General features: G+C 31.8%; 2 protein-coding genes across 2 annotated transcripts in view; both read right to left on the bottom strand.

The window, feature by feature from the left end:
* The window catches only part of LOC111633477 (zinc finger CCCH domain-containing protein 11A-like), a 54,145-nt gene extending 42,329 nt beyond the window's left edge, over positions 1 to 11,816 (bottom strand). Inside the window, exon 1 of the mRNA XM_023378055.1 lies at positions 11,631 to 11,816. The gene's annotated coding sequence lies outside the window, so the exon portion shown is untranslated. The remainder of the gene's footprint in view (positions 1 to 11,630) is intronic.
* Positions 9,093 to 11,637, bottom strand: LOC111633476. Its single transcript, XM_023378049.1, has one exon. The coding sequence runs from the start codon at positions 11,319 to 11,321 to the stop codon at positions 9,495 to 9,497; it is 1,827 nt and encodes a 608-aa protein (XP_023233817.1). The 5' UTR covers positions 11,322 to 11,637; the 3' UTR covers positions 9,093 to 9,494.
* Positions 11,817 to 12,560: the final 744 nt, after the last annotated feature.

Genomic DNA, 12,560 nt, shown 5'->3' with positions numbered 1-12,560 from the left:
AGAGCCATAATCACAGATAAAACAATTTACCACAACAGACCAGACATCACACTCATTGACAAACACAATAAAATCACATACATTATAGACATAGCCATTCCAAACACTCACAATGTACAAAACACATGCCCTGAAAAAATCATCAAGTACACAGAACTCGCCCAGGAAATAAGGCATCTGTGGAAAATGGAAAGAGTGCTTATTGTACCTGTCATTCTCTCCTGTACAGGTGTGATACCACACACACTACACAAAAAGCTGGGAACATTACAATTGAAAAGAAATACATACGTCACACTACAGAAGGCCACTATATTGAATACATGTCACATTGTGAGGAAATTCCTTAATACAGACACTGACACAATTAATTTTTGTTTTTGGTTGCTATGCCTAGACTCTGGTCCGGCATAGTACAGAGCCACCGGTGTGAACCGAGTAACGCACTAAACCCAATATAATAATAATAAGCACAGAGCCGAAACGATTAGGAGTTGAAAGTTGAAATTTGGTACACAGTTAGGGTACGTCATGAGAACGCACACTAAGAAGGGATTTTTTGAAATTCCTTCCCACGGGGGAGAAGTACAGATTAAAGCTTAACATTTCCATCAACAATGGAAGTGTTAAGTAACAATGGAAGTGTCAACAATGGAAGTGTTATGTAACAATGGAAATGTTAAGAGAAAGTGACGTGCAAGACGCAGATGCAATTTTTTTTCGCTTTTGCGGGAAATCAAACATATTTTTAGAACCATCTTAAAATTCTCTAATTAGTCTGGAATCAAGGGGACCCAATTCTTGCATTTTGTGACTGTAACGTAATAATATTAATCTTAGTTATCGTTACTTTTGCCCAAGCAACGCCAAGCCTACCTGCTAATATTTATATATTACTAAGAGGAGTCTTTTAGCTTTGGAATAAAAAGTTTGTTTTTATGTTCTATCTTTTTTAGAACTCTATTTATTGAATCTTTTATTCTGAGGTAATGTGATGACATCAGAATTTCTGTGTCTCTTTCAGTAACAAGTCCGCCCTGGTCGGAGTCGGTAGATTTTTATGCGACTCCACAGCCCTGGTGAAAAGTACTGGTAACTATTAAACTAAATGTTCCTAATTGGATTTTTCGCTAGTGTAACTATAAGTATGGTTTTTGAAGGCTTTTGTACAAAAAGTCAGAAAGTAGGCTTAGAGAAAACCTGGTGGTAATATGGAATCTTACTGTATGTTTTCAAAAAATGCTTTAATGTATCCAAAAACAAATAGGAAAGTACAAAGAATGTTAAATAATTACTAAATTATTTACTCCAATGTATTTTATCACAAAAATGCTTTTATAATAGAAAAATATGACTTCCATCAACAATATATATTTGTCAGAACCGAGAGGGTTAGTTGTCCCCACTTACTGGCGGCTCTGTCGAGAATGGCTTTATAGGAGGGCAAAAGGAAATGAGTGGGGAGGTTAATGAGTAAGTTGACAGGTTCCCAAATAAATACACAGGTTGAACAAGAATAACACATTTAATAAACAACTATAAAATTGTACATATCAAAGGCAAAAGTGAAGAGTTACAAAAATTCTATTCTACATCACAATAATGATTCATCTTTCATATTGCACATCTAATCTCTATTCTCTAAGTTAAATTAAGATACGAGAGAGAGAGACTTCTCAGAGAGAGAGTATACAAATAGATATCCAAAAAAAATACCTCTAAGTTTCTGATCCGTAATATGGGTCATTGGTAAAAACGTTCCTGGATTGTCATGGCAGTTATGGCAAGGTAGTGATGGATAGGGTGGCGGTATGGGTCAGTAGATGTGGCAGTCGATGTCTGCCCAGGAAATGTCCGCCCTGTGGACTGCGTCCAAGCCCTCTTTATACTATTTTTGAGGGGGTGAGAACTAGGACATTAATGATTTATACGCACACCTGTTCGTTTGATGATGTCTGGACCACTGCTAGTATGGACCACTGGCACAGAGAAGTTTGTTTAATTTATTGATACCAGTGTCTAGAAGATATGACTTTATAATATAAATTTCTATAGGTTTGACGGCTATCACCCATAAATTAACATTCAGCTGACAACAATCTAGATATTGTTTATATTAAATGTCGCGTTTGACTACAAACAAAGCAATTTATTGCTGTAACCACATGTCATGTGCAACCAAAGAGGAGGTAGGAAACATCTCTTATTCCCATCTTGTTGATATTAACATCTATAGAGTTACCGTTAAACAAATGGAGGAGATTTCTTTTATAGATACATTAACAATTTTTTTCGAGGAGATCGTCTCAGTCATCGACCACAGAAAGCCCCCTTTTTCCCTTTTCACCTAATCACGAGGTTTATTAGAGGGGTGATACTGATCTAAAACAAAAGGGTTTTGGAACTTCACATATTCCAGCAGCTCTTTTTCGATATTCTCAGGAAGAATTGACTTTCTACCTAGTGTCTTTTTCACAAATTGCTCTGGATGAACGTCTGCTTGCAAATAGAGAGAGTTCGGAGGAGTTGAGTTCCATATTACTGTAAAAGCACCAATGGGGTCCATATTTCACGCGTTGCCATCTTGAATTAACTTATGTCTGTCAAGACCAAATTTTAAAAAACGTGAACATCACACAGATTAATATGTACCCTTAAGTCTCTGGAACGGAATACATGCACCAGTAAACCTACAACTACACGATTTATATTTTAAAAATAATTAACTTTCAACTAAAATTCACTTAGCATTCAAAACTTGCGAATTTTGAAAAAAAACCAAATTTGCTGATTAAATACGGACAACCGTTTAACTGAAGTAAAACAGGTCTTCCCTTGCTATGGATGTCTGCCTAGTTCAGTTCAGCCACAATCCGCTACAGTTCGACTTTATTATCAGTTTGAAATGGGGTGGTTCCATAATACCTGCAGTGTTCCATAATACCACCTTTTTCTCTATTTCCTCTATTAATAAACAAAATTATTTGCTTATTTTTCTCTTATGTAGAACCTAAGCCTATACCTCACCGTAAATATGGGTTCATTTTATGCCGATTCGATTTACACTGGCTTTTGTAGGAATGGAACTGTGATGTAAACCGAGGGCTACCTGTATTTAAAATGCTATGTATTGATTAACACTATAATGCAAAAAAATTTATTAATACATCACATGTAATTACGTATACTGTATGTGAAAATATAATGCATAGTCTTAAATATTTGATTTGAAGCAATTTGAAATAGTCATTTGTATTTCTCTATTTTAATTTTTTTGATATGATGTCTTTAATATTTCTTTTCTATTTGGTCAACAGATTCCTCTTTCAGGCTAAACAAATCCTAAAAAATACCTAAATACCATCCAAGTTTGTCATCATCAATCACGATTTTATCTATTCCTACAAATGAAAAGATTAAATTCATTAGATTTGTTACATTATTTAGCGTAATAAGAATAAAGCATAGGCTACTTGTTGTTGAGGATATTAACAGCAAATTATGCTGTTAATATCCTCAACAACAAGTTGAGGATATTAACTTAAAAAACATTTTATTTTTAACATTTTTTTAACATACTATTTTGGAGAATTATGTATATTCTCCAAAATAGGACCAGATGAGAAAATTCAGACATTAAAGCTAAAAAAAAAAAATTAAAACAAGCTTTTAAACCTAATGCAACATAGCTGTTTTTTCAATTTCATCATTCCATCTGGAAAGATAAAACTGGTTGCTTTAGAGGATATTTCATACAAAGAAATTAAGAGTATAGACATCAATGGTTGGTTAAAGGAGTATTGGATTTAAGGTTTAAAAACAATCCTAAGGAATAAAAATTCTGTTCTAAGAAAATCATCTGGAAAGATTTTACTGTATGGTGTTTAAAACTTCAGTGCATTTGAATGCTTTAAATTTTATAATACAATATTTTTCAGTAAAAGCTGAATATGATAGTAAAAAATTTATGAACTAAATTAATTTTTTGATTTTGTTTAATTAAATAAAAATTTTTAAACAGTACCAAATATGATACCTGCCCATTAAGATAGGAATCAATCTTTAAAAAATTATTCTATAACTGTAATACTTACTAATAGACTCATCAAAATATCTGATTATTTATCAACTTATAACTTAAGTTTCAACATTTGGATATAATTTTAAAAACCGTCTAGTTTTCTGTTATCAGTAATAAATTACAGGTTAAATATTTAATAGAATTTCTAAGACACAATTTGACTATTTTTTACAGAACTGAAGAATACTATTACCTAGTTTTAACAAATTCATTAACAAAAACATAAAACTGAAAAATATTTTTAATTATCTGTATTAATTTGTTAAANTCGTAACTATAGGGACCATAATTATAGGGGGGTCGACTGTATATTGTAGATGAGAAGATGATGGTATGGAACCCCAATTACATTTTAGTGAATTATAAACAAGATATCATAACTACACCCACATTTTTTGTGCAAAAAGCAGGGCTGTGAAGTCGGAGTCGTCAAAAAATCCGCCAACTCCGACTCCTTTTTACTTCCCAACTTCTTATGTATATAAAACAGAAAAGTATTGGAGTCGTGTCAAATTTGACCCTCCAGGTTTTTTCGCAAATCTACATGTTTGGAGACCTCTCGAACCCCTCAAAAAGTCAATAAAAATTCAGAAAAAAAATTCGCGTGCATGTATGTGTTGACGTCTAATTTGTTTAACTTTTTTATTTTCTGTTCTGAGATATTAAACAATATCTCAGAATGGATAAAGTTTAAGAAACGAAATGTGGCACTGTTGCTTGCGTATAAAGGGGCATTAATACTAATATTTTTGAACAAGTGGCAGTAATTTATTTCAATTCACAACAAAAATTATTTATCGTATTCATACAGACACTTGGAAAATCACAGAATTAAATTTTATTCAGTTGATACATGTTTTTTTTTTTCTTACACGTTTGGGCATTAATACTATTAAATTTTGATTCTTAAAGTTAAAGGTTGAAAGAGTGAAGACATAAAAGTGGTCATGTGTCATATCCCTTAATGAATATTTTACTCCTTATTAGCGTACAAAATTCTAAAAAAACTAAAATTTGTCTATAGCCTCAAAGTAAAATTTTTTGTCATTTTATAATAGTACAATAAAACCCGTTGAGATGTTCTCGCCTAAGACGTTAAAACGTATATGGGGAAACGATTTAGTTCAACCACTTTGACGCTTAATAATTAATTCCTGTGTTAAACCATATGACTCCGTACACACACACAAATTATTAGGCTTCAAGCAGAGTGAACAAAATCATGCTCCACACACACAGTCTAACATTCACACATATAGAAAAAAACCTTGAATCTTTTGCATATCTCGAAATTTCAAGTTGTCCTGAGTCCAAAATATAAAAATTTGGGAAGGATCATTTTTTGACCGATCGCTACACCTTCCCTCTGTTATATATAAAAGCCGGAAAAGTAAAGTTATCGAATACATTATATATATAATCAAGACGAGTTGATAATAATAATAACTCTCCTGTGGTCACCACCTGGTTGTGGTGGGAGAGCCCAGTAATTTTACTGATCCATAGGACAATGCAGGCTGGAGCACAAGCTCCTGGTAGGGACACCCATGCCAGTAAGGTCTATCGGGAGAAATGAAGCTAAGAGTGACCACTCTCACATTCTGTGGAGATATTTATCATGGTAGTAACCAGATCTAAGTATGATACCAGCTCGGACATCGCCTGGGTTAACAAGGCCCGCATTTGTGGGTTAGGCAGAGGCTCATGTTCAAAAAATAGGCCAATGTCTCCCTTGGTTACCGGTGGCAAAAGCAGCACCAGCNAATTTGTTATTGCATATTGGTTCGATTATAGAACGATTGTAAACGCTCCAGAAAATTGATCAAATTGAAAATAGTTCGTTTGATGCTCGGCAATTCTCTTCTGCGGTAGGTGTTATATAGACCTAACAATTACTATGGTTATTGAAATATTGAATGTAAATGGAGTTTGCTTGCAAAACCTCCGCGGACGAAGTCGCGGGTAACAGCTAGTTTCATATATTTAGATGATTAATAATATAGAAGTTATTGGGTTGCAATTTGAAAAAAATTGTAGACCTATAAGCTCCTGCTGTCATCCGTCTGTTTGTCTTTCTTCAATATCGAGAATGGAGTTAGATAGACGAATGCCGAGACAGATATGAAAAGATTAGGGGCGGGAGGCCCCGGTTAACTATATTCGAGCATCCGATGTAAACCGAAATTCACCTGACGTCAATTCAAAAATTTTCCCCTGAAAGGAGTTGGTTAGATAACTGGGACGATTTTATTGCCAACAGGAAAAGTATGATATACAGGGGCTTGCTAACAGGGAAAATATTTATTACGTACTGTACAGTACAGGGGCAAGTCACTACCAGAGTCAACGGATTAAATCATCATTGATTGCGAGTGGAAAATTAGTGGGAACGACTGCATTGGCTGCTACGGGCGCTTCTAACGTTTGAGAACTGCTACAAAGTGAAAATAGTAGAAGGCGTTTTGTTTTTTAGTCATTTAATCATTAGCATTTATTAATTAATGCATTTAGTTATAAGTATTTAATCGTTAAAGCATTTACTTATTTAGTCATTTAGAGTTTACTCATTTAGTCGTTAGCAAACATGCCAACGTTCTTTGTTCCCGGGTGCAATTCCGGATACCCTAGTGAAAAATACAATAAAAGGCACTTTTTAAGGGTGCCAGAAAATCATTTGAAACTATGGAGAAGATTTATTCCACGTGAAGATAAGAAATTAACCACAAAGGCTAGTATGTGTGACAAGCATTATGAGCATCAATTCTTAATAAAATCATTCAGCCACACAATCGATGGCCAATTAGTGCAGCTTACAAGTGATAGATGAACACTGACTCCGGATGCTTTTTTATTTAAATTTTCCAATTGTCCTTCTTATCTAAGCATTAAAGTGCCCCGAAAGTGACGATGTTCATCAGAGAGAAAAACTGCAGTTTTCTCCAAGAAGAAGCAAACTGATCTCTCAGATAAGGAGTAGAACACGTGTTTACAGTAATGAATGCACATGCTATGTTGTTTACATTTGAATTTTAAATTTTAATGTAAACAACATAACATGTACTGTACATTCATTCATTTTTAAGGTATCAGGTCCACTTTTCCTAAATATGTTGAAAGCAATGATTAACTGCCCAGTACTTGTAATGACAGTGATAGAAGTACAACAACGTGTACAAACTCACATTAACGTATTCATTTTTTACACGTGAAATTAATAAATAATTTATTAGTAAAATAAAATTAAATGATTATAAAAAAACTCTCAACTTTCGTATAGGTGTAGCAAGAAAAAGTCATGACTTTGATCATTTCTGTCAATTTTAATGAATTTTTGTCTATTTTTTTTTTTTTACTTTTTATTAGTTGTTTAAAATGTCAAAAAATATTAAAAACAGAATTTTTAATATTTTATGTTTTACAAAGGTATCTGTGAAATCAAAAGATTATATTACAAAAATGTATATAATAATTTTAAAGATGTTAATCCTAATACTGATTGTATTAAAACTTTTATTATAATGTTTATGCAAAACACATATAAACCATATAAAATCTAAAATTGTTTTAATGCAATTTTTCACTTCGCTGTGAAAATGTTTATCAAATCAAAGATTAAAAATGATCTAATCTACCATCATCACATCTGATTTGTTTGATGCATCCAAAATGTTCAATCTTACCATAAACAGAATATATTTTTTAAATAATTATTAATTTATATCTAATGAATTGTTATGTATACATAACGAGCAATTATTTACTGTGACATCGTCACAACGCTGGGCTGCAATTTTTAATTTATTTAATTTAAAATATATGCTCTCCATACTTAAATTAGTAGTGTATTGCCCCTGTACATCATACTTTATCGTTTGCAATGGAATCGTGCCGGTTATCTATCTGACTACTTTCAGGAAAAAATTTTGAATTAAAATAACGTGACTTCCTATTTAAATCGGAAGTTTACATATAGTTAATCGGGGCCTCCTACCCCAAGGTTTCCATATCTATCTCGAATTTCATCTAGCTCCGTTTTAGAGATTAGGGGACGGACGGACGGATGACAATGGGAATTTATAGGTCTACAATTTATTCAAATTACAGCCCAAGGATGTTTAAAATATTTCAAAATTTTTATAGATGGTAATAATTTACTGTACAATAATAAACTTTATATAGCTTGAGTGTAATTTGTAACAACTAACTGATTCATAAATGATGATAAAATTTTAAATTTTAAACTCTGAATTTTTTATTTAATAAATTACTTGAAATCAATATGAACTTAATCATTTAAAAACTATAAAAGTAATTTAAATAACTAGGCCTATATATTTTTAATGCAAATATTGTTTACTTGATTATCTATATACACCAGTCGACCCCCCTATAACACTGTTGATAATTCTGTTTTATATGAATTCCATGTTGCACCAGTCACTTAGATTTTACAAATACGTGTGCCGGGCTGTGAACGGCTCACGTATTTGTAAAATCTAAGTGATTCGTACAACATGGAATTCATATAAAACGGAATTATCAACAGTGTTATAGGGGTCGACTGTATATAAAATTGCTTGTCCTGACTGACTGAATGACTCACTGATTCATCATCGCCCAGAGCAAACCGCTGAACCTAAAGAGATGAAATTTGGTACACAGTTAGGGTACGTCATGAAAACGCACACTAAGAAGGGATTTTACGAAATTCCCCCGCGGGGGGAGAGAGAGAGAGCATTAAGGCTTAACCGGAAAAACGGCTTCTACTGTACTATTTTAGATGTGATTTTTTGTTTTCAACAATGTTTAGACTTCATTGAGTACTTAGGTGTACTAAATTGATAACATTTCAGACATTGTTATAAATATTTTTATATAATTCGATTATTTAACCGAATGTTCGAACCTTTTTAAATTCAAATTTGTTATTGCATATTGGTTCGATTATAGAACGATTGTAAACGTTCCAGAAAATTGATCAAATTGAAAATAGTTTGTTTGATTNCTAATAATTTAACAAATAAATAAAATTTAAATTTTGAGTTTTAAAACTAAAATAAATTCTATATCCAAACATTAATTTTGAGAATCAAGCTGCAATGAAATAAGTTCCTTTAACTGAGAGAAAATATTAAAGAACAAATAAAATGTATCATTTCCAGTGGTGTATTAAGTTTGATCTCTAGGTCAATCAATTTCTTGTGTTCAATGTATGTGAAATTTATCAGTATCAAAAACTTGCCAATTCAAGGTCAGATTTGATTGAAAGTTATCATAACCCAAATTCAAACAAAAAATAATTGTTTTGTATTTATGCTATAATTATTTTTATATAGCAAACAAAACAAGATTTACTAAATCAACTTTAATATACTTTCAAAATTTTTGTCTTTAAATTTTGAATTATTGGTTTCTACTTTCCTGGGTAAACTTCTGATAAATGTTTAACAAAAGTTAGAAAAAGATCATCACTATTACTATATTTCACCCTATACATATATTCTAAAAAATATGTATTTGGGAATTCCTTTCTCGAATCTGGTACATCTCGTTGTTTCCATCGATTATTCATTGACTGACCATGAGTACTAGTGAAAGGATCTATAAAATTGATTTTATATTTTACAATAAACCGCTTTAATCTTTCATCACTTTGAAGAGTGTATGATTTTGCACATTCTGCAATAATTGTTGTTCCTGGGTAAATCCATTCTTTAAGAATTGAAAGAAAAGTATTAATATTTCGCTCTTTTACAGATGCAACGAACATCCTTCGAGAATCACGTTCAATTCCTCCCAAAATCCATTGGCCTTCTAATAACCTTCCCTTATTAAATTTTTTCTTTCCTACTTTTGTTTCTCCTAACTCTACAATTTTTCCCCTACCTCCCAATTTTTCAGAATTCTTTTGTAAAACTACAGCACAAACTTCTCTACAATACATATACCAATCACCAGTTGTGTGGTGGCTGCTAGTGGATAATTCATGTTGAACATATGTCTGAGGTAATTTGTATATCCACATGTAAGTTAATTCAATAATCTGTGCAATTGATAAATGACTACTTTCAAACCAAGTACCCTTTAAAACAGAAGTTCTAATTTTGCAATGAGGGCATTTACGTATTAATCCAAGTGGTTTATCTTTTGCAATTTGTATCTCTTTCATTGAACCACATTCACAATTTACCTGTACAGGTATAAGCCCTACTTTATTACACCAAGTTAAAATACTATTTTCATCTTTTGTGATATGTGTTATTATGTACCTATAATTCACAGGTGATGGTATATCTTTCTCTGTGGAATCATTATTTGAAACAATTTCCGTACTACTTGAATAACCGTGCGGGCTTTTCTCTCTTGGAACTTTTAGATTTTTCATCTGACCGTTTACAGTTTCACTAGTGTAACTCTGACAATTTATTTTGTTTCTTACATGAGATCTTGCATATCGAGACTTTTTGGATAAAGACTTTAATACATTCATTTTCTGTTGCATATTTGGTCCATTCCGATTACAGAGTCTCTTTGTTTCTCTCTTACATTTCATTAGCAAATTATTAGAGATATGTTTCTTAATGGATTTATTTAATTTGTTGTTAGCCATTTCAACTCTCTTGACAGGCAATTCCTGATAATTTTGATAATCTATATGTTTTTCTTGAAAGTTAACATGGTCCAAAAATAAATTTCCTATACATTTTTTTTTAACAAACTCATCTTCATTACTTTTTCTGTTCAATTCGGATTTACTTTCCATATTCCAATCGGTGCAATCAATAACCAGATCACGATTAGACGTTTCACTCTCAGCTATAGATATTTCACTAGTATGAATTATATTTTCATTTCTATTTTCAGGACTATGAATAGTCACAATTTCCCATGGTTGAGGGTTAACAATTACATTACCTGTATTTTCTAGAACTAACAAATCAGAGTTCAACTCTTTGACACTGGCTGCATTTCCATTTTCTTCGTCAGGATCAGATACACTTTCTATCTCGGTCTGAGAATCTGTATTGGACCGAATACCTGAACAAGGCGTTTTGTCAGAGTTTCCGTCACTAGTATTTTGTGAAGCCATCCCCTCTTCTTTATCGGAATCTGCAATATCTACAGTTTGACACTCGATAACGAAATCACTCGGATGAGATACGAAAGCCCCTTCGGGCGAAACATTAATTACTTCTATGACCATATGGTCCAGGGGAGATTCATCTTCCTGATCACTCATCACTAATTCCTCTTTTTACCATTAACCATTTAGCTACCATTATAAATTAAGCTTACAAAATCTCTAATAACAACTAATACAATGAAAAAATTTATTAACTGAACTGAGATTCTATTCAGATTCAAATCATTACCAATTATTACACGACATATCGTACTCGACACCAAAAGAAATCCTCAAACAATATTTAAAGGAAGGAAGAAACAATTTGTCATACACTAAGCCTAACTATTACGGTCTAATAGGAACTAAATAGTGTATCTAGTAATTATAGCTTATTTTTATATGGTTAAAAAAAACATAACATACAATTGAAACGTGAAAAGTGCTGAATAAGGAAGGTCAAACGTACGTAATTATTTAAAAATAAATCCTTCACACAACCCAAATCGGGGAATATGGACGAACTCTTGCTTTAAACTAGTCTCGCACTTAACAACAATAATAAATATATAAAAAAGTAAATGTATATTTTAACCAATCACTTTTACTTAATAAAATTTTTTATGTTTTTTCGTCGTCATTATTACGTTTCAAATTTAATTGTTTTCATTTTAAAAATCGGTGACGTCACACTTGATTTAGTAACTTTTTTATTTGTATCGGTTCATATAATGCAATACTACGGGATACAGTATACAGTATATTCTTAAATAAATAAATAATTTCATTTCATTATCGATAATTATTTAAGTTATATTAATGTATTACATAAATTTATATGAATTATTTTTTAAATTATATCTTCATTTATATTAAAACTTCGAAATGGTATTGTGAAAATGGATACGGTTTTTTCTAATTGTGTGATATGAGTTCAAGTATCTATCGTGTTTTGAAAAAAGAATGTTTTTCTCTAAAATAAACAAACGTAACTTTAAAAAAATAACTATATATTTCATCGTTCAATTCGTTTAATGCCTTAATTTTTTAAATTAAACATACACGGAATATATAGATTGTAAGTCAGAAAAAAATTTATATAACAGATAAATTTTTGCCAATTTTAAATAAACAACAGATATTTTATATATATTTAGCCCATTTATAAGTTAAATTGAATTATTTTATACACATACACAGTGCCCGGATTTGACAAGCTAAACAAGCTGCAGTTTAGGTCCTTTTAAATGTATCATTGCATATAAAAGGATCTAAACTTTTACATGTATGATTATTTGATGGAGAAGAAAGGCCTGTTGTGTGTTATAACTTAGGCCCACAACAAGTCCGGTGCTG

This window comes from Centruroides sculpturatus, unplaced genomic scaffold (assembly GCF_000671375.1).
Source record: "Centruroides sculpturatus isolate CEXI.00-Female unplaced genomic scaffold, Cexi_2.0 scaffold618, whole genome shotgun sequence".
NCBI classification, from domain to species: domain Eukaryota; kingdom Metazoa; phylum Arthropoda; class Arachnida; order Scorpiones; family Buthidae; genus Centruroides; species Centruroides sculpturatus.
The sequence above is the reverse complement of the archived record's forward strand: the minus strand, read 5'-3'. Positions and strand labels throughout refer to the sequence as shown.

Bases quoted from the DNA above. Each gene is read 5' to 3' on its own strand.
- LOC111633476 (XM_023378049.1), bottom strand. From the start codon at position 11,321: ATGAGTGATCAGGAAGATGAATCTCCCCTGGACCATATGGTCATAGAA.